We start from the raw sequence: 7,838 nt of genomic DNA, 5'->3' as shown, positions 1-7,838 counted from the left end.
ATATTTATAATACAACGAAACCTGAATGGGCAAGTAAATAATAAATTCCTAAATCTATTTACAGTAGGAAATCATGAATTAAAGTAAATCAATTACAATTATAATAGGAATTCTTTGTGTGTAAGGAAAGTAAGTCAATATCCACAAGTCACGCCAACATGTAGGAAGAGAGATGTGGCAATTTACATGGCGAAAGAGAGAGAAAGTTTTGGGACCTATGCCAGTCTTAATTATTTTAATAAAATAATAATAATTTTTGAATAAAAGTATTATTAACATGATAATAATAATTAGTTGTGAGATTTAATCTTAATAATTCATAATATGTTAATCTAATGATCAAGAATTTGTATCAAAACTTGTGTAAAAAATAAAATGCCACGCATCCACCCCATATATATATATATATATATATATATCTCAATTGAGTTGCAAAAAGTATGCGGTATGCTACCAAGAATTATGATGAAGTCACTTGGGTATCGGCCGTGATTTTAAATCTCCTAGTAGAACAAAATGTATTCAAACATGTTTCCCGCTCATTGTTCCTTCCCAGATTTTTTTTTATCGAGTGTCCCATCAACAGTTCAACCCACACAAAAAGTCAACAAAATTTGAATAGTTACCGTTAAACTACCAACCACCACACAAATAAAACATCCTAGTTCCTTTCCTCTAGAAACCAAACACAAAAGCTCCGCACTTTCCAATGCTTCATTCAAATTCAAAACACAACCTCTATCCAATCCAGTAAGCCAGAGAGGGAGAAAGCCCCACCTCAGCATAAGTGGGTCCCAAAGCCCCATATTGTAGTTGAAGAAAAAGCGGGGTGTTGTACTTGTATGTATGAATTTGACATCTGAAAACCATACGCACACACACACATAATAAAACAGTAGACACCACTATCCAGTAAAAACCAGTTTTGTTTTCCCAACATCTTTCAAATCTCACTCTCTCTCTCTCTCTCTCTCTCTCTCTCTCTCTCTCTCTCTCTCTCTCTCTCTCTCTCTCTCTGTGTTAACTATTTGTATGATGATTTGCTTCAAAGAAACCAACCAAATTCCAGCAGTCCCATAATCTATCACAAAACAAAACCAACAACTAGCATTCACAATCATTCCATTAAAGCCCAAAACTTTACCACACACTCTCTCTCTGAACTATGATGAGTGGATGCAAGAAAACCACATTAATTCCACGGCAATCCTCGTACAACTCCCTCTATGTCAATCCTCTCACTGACCAGAAACACAACCGCAGCTACAGCGAAGGTGTCAGCTTGAACACCAAAAACCACAATTTAGAGCCAAACCCATCAATTTTAAACCACAACAAAGAGAATGCCATGCCATACAAGCAAGAACAAGCTGCCTTGGACAATGACAAAGAGAATTTAGTCGCACAAGAAAATGGGTCTTCTTTTTTGATGCCATTGAAGCAGAAGAATTTGAAGTCTTTGTCCACAGGCTGCAGGGCCTTGAAGCCGTCCTCCCTTCAGTTTTGTATGCAAATGAATGAGCCTGACAAGGTACTCTTTGGTGGGTCCACAATCTGGGACCCACCCAGTAATGGGTCTGAGAATTCGAGCTCTTTGAAGATCTGGGACTACTCTGATTCTGAGGCTGCCCCTGCCTCTTCTTGGTCTACTCTGCCTAATAAGTGAGCTCTCTACTTAATTTGTTTGTGGTAAAATATAAACGTTTTACTTTTTTTTTTTTTTTTGGGTTGTTGTTGTCAATCTAATTGTATGTGTGTGTAAATTTGGTACGGTGTGGATTTAGGTCTTTGCTGTGCAGGCCACTGCCTATGGATGTAGGAAGGTGCACTTGTGTAATAGTGAAGGAAGCATGCCCAGAAGGATTAGATGGGGGTACTCTGTATTCTCTTCATACCAATGTAAGATGTCTGGAATTTGAACTTGTTATGCATATCTTCATTTGGAACAATCCTCATTTTGTCTTCTGTTTGAAAAACTTTTGGGTTCAGTTTGAATCAGCATATAAGCATATTAATTTCACTAATGTTGCTTGTTCAATAATGTTATTATAATGCACTGTTGCTTTCAATTTTTTTTTTTTTTTTTCTTTCCTTCACCAAATATCTTTAATCTCAAATTATTAGAAATCTTAATTTCTGTCACTGGACTCTGGACAAGATACTTTTCTGAAGTTGGTATTTTTTTATACTTGTATTGAGTACTCACGATAATGTAATAATCGATGGATGGGGGTTATGTTATGTTCGATGTTTAGCCTAGACCATATTATAGTGGTGTGTGTTCTAGAACACTTCCTGCTGTTGATAGTCCTCTAGTTGGCTTGTCAGTCAATTCTCAGATTGTTAAAAAAGAAGCTACGTTACTACATTAGACTATAATCATAACCCAACATTGTGAAACCAATTTACATAAATGAAGTGAAAATACATAGATATTTCCCAGTGGATTAGGATTAGGGGTTTCTTTTTATCATTCAAAATATTTATCTGCACCTTTTTTGACATAATAGTCATGTTACATTATTACTTTGATTCTATCATAAACTTCATGGCTTTATCCATTCTTGAGTTTCTGATAAGACTTTCCAACACCCTATTCCTCTAACCTGCCCTTCTCTATTGCTGTTTGTGTGTGGATGCAATTGTTTTCTGTGATAAACTAAATTATTAAGATTGAAAAGAAGGTAAATCATGTTAAACTCCTGAGTCAATTGTTTTGGTGTGGTATATATGAACTTACAGGAAGGCAAGGGAAGGCAAGACCGGAAACTAGCTATTGCACACCATAAGCGGAGGAATGGGAAATCGGAATTAACTATTGCTCAGAATGTAAAGGGAATATTATCTCATTCAGATGACAGTTTTATTGGGAGTGTAAATGCAAACCTTATGGGTTCAAAATACCATATATGGGATCAGGTTAGAAATTGAACTCTTATGAATCATTACCTGTAAAAGTGGCAATCAGATATCTTTCCATGAATTTTACAAATAGGTTTATCAGTAATTGGTTGATGATAAGGTTTTAATTGCAGGGTAGTTGTCCCAATTCCTTGAGCAGACAGTCAAAGTCGCTTCTTGCTGTTGTATCGTAAGCCTTTTCCTCTCCTCTCTCTCTCTCTCTCTCTCTCTCTCTCTCTCTCTCTCACACACACACACACACACACACACACACACACACACACACACACAGGCCCACATAGACACACTCACACTGTCCTCCCTCAACTTGTAATGTTTACTTATCTTTACAGGTTTACGCCAACAATTTTGAGCTGGACAGGAAGTTACAGACGTTTGAGGGCATGTATAGCCAAGCATCAATCCATGCAGTTAAAGAATACTACACAGGTGAGCACAAAAGTTTCCAAGATATCTAAGGTTTCCCACATTAAGAATTGATCACATATATAGAGCAGATTTTTCTATTGACTATTATCTTGTCTGGTACTATTAAGTTCCATACTGAAATCCAGTTAATGGGTAAACTATTTAACTAAAGTGTTTCACGGTGAGCACAAAAGTTTCCAAGATATCTAAGGTTTCCCACATTAAGAATTGATCACATATATAGAGCAGATTTTTCTATTGACTATTATCTTGTCTGGTACTATTAAGTTCCATACTGAAATCCATTTAATGGGTAAACTACTTAACTAAAGTGTTTCACGGTGTCTCTCTTGTAGGTACAACACATTAAGGGACTCCCAAAGGAATGGGAGGAGAAACTGGACAAAGTCCATCAGCTATGCTCAAGGGTTCCCAATTACAATACAGTAGGTCTACGAAAGGATGTAATATTACCTCAGCGCATACAATTTTGTCATGTTTTGTTTTGTGTTTCTGTCCATTAATTGATTTCTATTTTCACTCAGATTTCAAAGCGATATGAGTTAGACTTCAGAGATAGGGGAAGAGCTGGGCTTAGAATCCAAAGTTCAGTTAAGAATTTCCAGCTGACTCTAGAGGTACTACAACAAGCAATCGTGACTCAAATTTTTAATCAGATTCATCTAAAATGTCAACTTACTTACTAAGAAACCATTGTGAAACAGAACCCGGTACTAATTTAGGATGTTCGTAATATGTCTGTTTATGTTGCATATCCGTCTATAGAAACACTGTGATCAAGACTCTCAGAAGAATGCTTTGTTTATGACAATAATGGGGGGACTGAACGAGTGTTTAACTTCAAAACATGTTTGGTTTGGGATGCTAACTTTTTTTATGTCTTGCTAGGAGAACGGAAAGCAGACAATTCTGCAGCTTGGAAGGGTTGGGAAATCAAAGTATGTGATGGATTACAGGTATAATAAGCAGAAACTCCGTAGTGTCTTATAATAACAGCAAACAAGGTGATCCATATTGAAGTACGCATATTTGAAATCTTTTGCCTAATGCGAATGAAGAGAATGGGAAAATATATGTGTTAGGCTTCTGAGTGTCATATTCTTCTTTTGCAGATATCCTTTGACAGGCTACCAAGCGTTTTGCATATGTTTGGCTTCTATTGATTCAAAGCTTTGTTGCACAGTATAGAGAAATTTTCTTCGCCACTGCGTTTTGTAGTTCAACCTCTGAACAGAAGCTTTCGACCTTCTCTTCTTATTGGCTTTTGCATCCCATCTCACTAAACGCCATGCAGGACAAAAGTGAAAGCCAAACAAAGAAAGATGCGAAAAAATGGTTTGATTGAGAAAAGAAAAATATATGGTGGTTTGGTTCATTAAAGCTTCCAAAAGGCAAATTAAGATTTGCAGATTTGGTACCTGTATTTTCTACATCAGATGTATGTTTTGTTTTTTGGCTGTTTAATGTCTAAAACCATTGTGTTTTTCATTCACATAATGAATTTTTCATTGGAGGTTCTAGCTTCAGGTACTTGTATCTTCGTACTCACTGCAAGAGTTCAATCTTTTAGAACACTCCCAAAGAAAAACAAATGCAATAGTGAAGGCCTCACACACCAACTAAGCCCAAAATAGGGGTCTAAGCAAGAAAAAATAAACGAAAAAGGCCATGGGAGAAAGAAAAAAAAAAAAGCAGGCCCAAAAACAAAAGCCTTTAGATGATGTTTTATCTCTTAGCCGTTGTATTAAACTAATCAATTTAATCCAACGATAAAAAGATAAGACCTCACACCATAGAATTCTACGTAAGAACACAAGTCCCTAGTGAAGAAGGGGGCAAGAAGCAACAAACCTGCACTAACAGAAAACAACCAACCTCAACCAAGAACTTGATAAGGTAGGCTAACAGAAAACAACCTCAACCTCAAATAAGCACATGAGAAAATGCCATTAGGACAAATTCATACTTGCGAAAAAAGAAAGTCCCAAATTTTAGTGATGTGTAGTTATACTCTTGAGCAAATAAAGTATGCTTCAATCTTCTTATAATGATACACCAGTCTAAGCAAACAAAAGTATAGATTAGACTTTTATTAGTATGTAATAAATACCATTGCATATATAACTTGATAAACTTTTATTAATTGATTGGTATGCAAACCCTTGATTATTTTTCATATTCTAGAGGTCCTCCTTTGGTTTTTATCAGAATTGCTAGACGAGTGAGTTCACATTAGGGTTTTATATAAAGAAAAGAACAGAAGAAAATGGTCGATTGAATTTGTTGAATATGCATGCATCTCACTAACAATTAAATTAATGATAAAAAGATAAAATTATTCAAAAGATAAGTTATTCCTATATCCCAAATATTAATTCGTAGCATAGACGGTCCTTTTCTCATTCTTCTCCAAGTGGGACTAGAAGACCAAAGTAAACAAAACTAAGCTCTTTATTAGAATCATTACTCTCCTGTTTTTACAAAAGTAAAAATTATTTTATGAAATAAATGCTAAATAAAAAAGAAAAATCAATCCTAAAGATTGAGGAAGTGCGCAACAAACAAAAAACACCCAAACTACCAATCCTGTGATTACATTATTGGTTTCGTCCAAGGTTTATCGGAACAAGCTCTGATACCACTGTTAGTCTATGAGAGAAGAGGTTTAGAAAAATAGCTTAACTTGGAACGAAAACTTTTGAAAGAGTAACAAAGTAATTTTATTTGAATGAAGCAGGAAAGGTACAAGGCTTGATTACCTGAGTTGGACAGCTGTAGTTTTTCAGCTTGATTACTTGAGTGGGTTGCATGCTTATTTATACAGATGCTAAGTCGACAATTTTGCTTGGACAAGTCGGTTGTACAGTAACCACACGACTTTATCTAAGGCATTTTTAGCCACAAGTTACTCCTATAATTCTATAATTCTCTAGTTACAATTACAATAAATAATTATTAGGATGGTTCTAGTAAGAGTCAACCATCTTTTACTTAGTAATTCTCTAAATTATTCTAGAATTTTCTAGTTTGAGAATAATGCTACACCTGCAACCAAGAAGACGACCCAGCTCATCATAGCTCTGTTGAAGGTAGACTTCTCCATGTTTTTATGATTTTAGTGACACGTTAGGTTAATCTGAATATCAGGATTTACTTTGTATTACACTGAGTACGTAAGTGAGGTCCCTTGGGTTGTATCTATTTGTAGGAGTTCACACAAGTCTAGTTTTAACATCAAAGAAAGCTAAAAATAGCAGGTTAATGAAGTACTTTCCAAACTATATGGGATGCTATCTTCATACATATCTAATGGATGGTTTCCGTAAATGACTTTTTGAATTAAAATTTAGAGAAGAGTTAAAAACTCTCAACTTCAACTATGCTTCATGTTCATCTCCTAAAATAAGTAGAAAAGCATTATCTTTAATCTTGCTAACACTAACACATCATCCGGCATTTAGATAAGGTTGATATCTTTGTTAGCTAGGCAAGATGTTAGGAATTATCATTAGTGGCTTTGCTCAAGAAATCGAGGGGTTCCAAGACCACAAAGATATATAATATAAGGCATAAATAATATTAGCCAAGCTCAATTCTAGTACCATTTGTATGTATAGTAGGAAGATTAATACATCCCCATAGGCCATAGCCACTTGTTAATAATCCAACACTTAAGTTGCACCTCTCTAGCCATCAATTCACGCCTACGCATATGCATTTCCCATTAACACATTTGAGGGTTCCCGATCGACATAGGAAATCAATTTTGTCGCAGTCCTGCTGACTGGAACATGGTCTTTCATTTCCAGTTGTCTGGGCGGACCCATCACTATTTGGTATTTTGCATTCGCACAAGTTGTCAATGCAGATCTTTTTAAACTCTTTTGAGTAACAGGGAAACGTTTCGCAGTCAGCGGTAGCAGAGCATCTTCGCTTAATCACCATGGCTTCCGAGAAGAATGGTACACCTGCGCGCCACACCCCCCACCCCCCAAAAAAAAAAATATATAATCGTTTAGAGACCTTATATATAATACAGTGTTCTGCTACAACAAGATATTTTTGAGCATTCATCTGGCTTATGCTCTCCTTCAACATCTAACCAAAAATATATATTAGGTTATACAGTCCCCTTCTATTGAAGGATCTCTCAAATAATCACAAAGATAGATATATATATCGGTAAGTTTTTGAATACCACTATATTTTTTTTAATCTTTTAAAAGTCCTAATTGAATACTACCAGACTTGTATTGATGATTTTAAAATCCTAATTGAATTGAATACCATCAGATTTTTATTAATTACTTAAAAATCATAACTGAATACTACTGTATTTTTTCTAAACTTCAAAAAAATCTATTAAAATTCTAATTGGATACACCCGCTCAATATATATATGTTAATGACCTGAATACCCTTTTTTTTAAAATTCCTCCTCTCCCTCACTCTGTCTCTCTCACTCTCAACCTCCTCTCCCCAAATCC

At 35.4% G+C, this 7,838-nt stretch overlaps 1 protein-coding gene across 2 annotated transcripts; it reads left to right on the top strand.

Annotated features, from left to right (window-relative positions):
• On the top strand, window positions 494–4,874 carry LOC18783513 (tubby-like protein 8). Of its 2 annotated transcripts, none has more exons than XM_020558979.1 (9): window positions 494–1,662; window positions 1,785–1,899; window positions 2,743–2,919; window positions 3,036–3,091; window positions 3,255–3,351; window positions 3,687–3,794; window positions 3,876–3,968; window positions 4,240–4,307; window positions 4,464–4,874. In XM_020558979.1, the coding sequence occupies exons 1-9, from the start codon at window positions 1,166–1,168 to the stop codon at window positions 4,537–4,539; spliced, it is 1,287 nt and encodes a 428-aa protein (XP_020414568.1). In that variant the 5' UTR covers window positions 494–1,165; the 3' UTR covers window positions 4,540–4,874. The 2 variants fall into 2 exon arrangements, with proteins under 2 accessions (XP_020414568.1, XP_007217746.2); XM_007217684.2 differs by having other exon boundaries at window positions 496–1,662; window positions 3,687–3,776.

Source organism: Prunus persica, chromosome G3, assembly GCF_000346465.2.
Source record: "Prunus persica cultivar Lovell chromosome G3, Prunus_persica_NCBIv2, whole genome shotgun sequence".
Lineage (NCBI taxonomy): Eukaryota > Viridiplantae > Streptophyta > Magnoliopsida > Rosales > Rosaceae > Prunus > Prunus persica.
The sequence above is the reverse complement of the archived record's forward strand: the minus strand, read 5'-3'. Positions and strand labels throughout refer to the sequence as shown.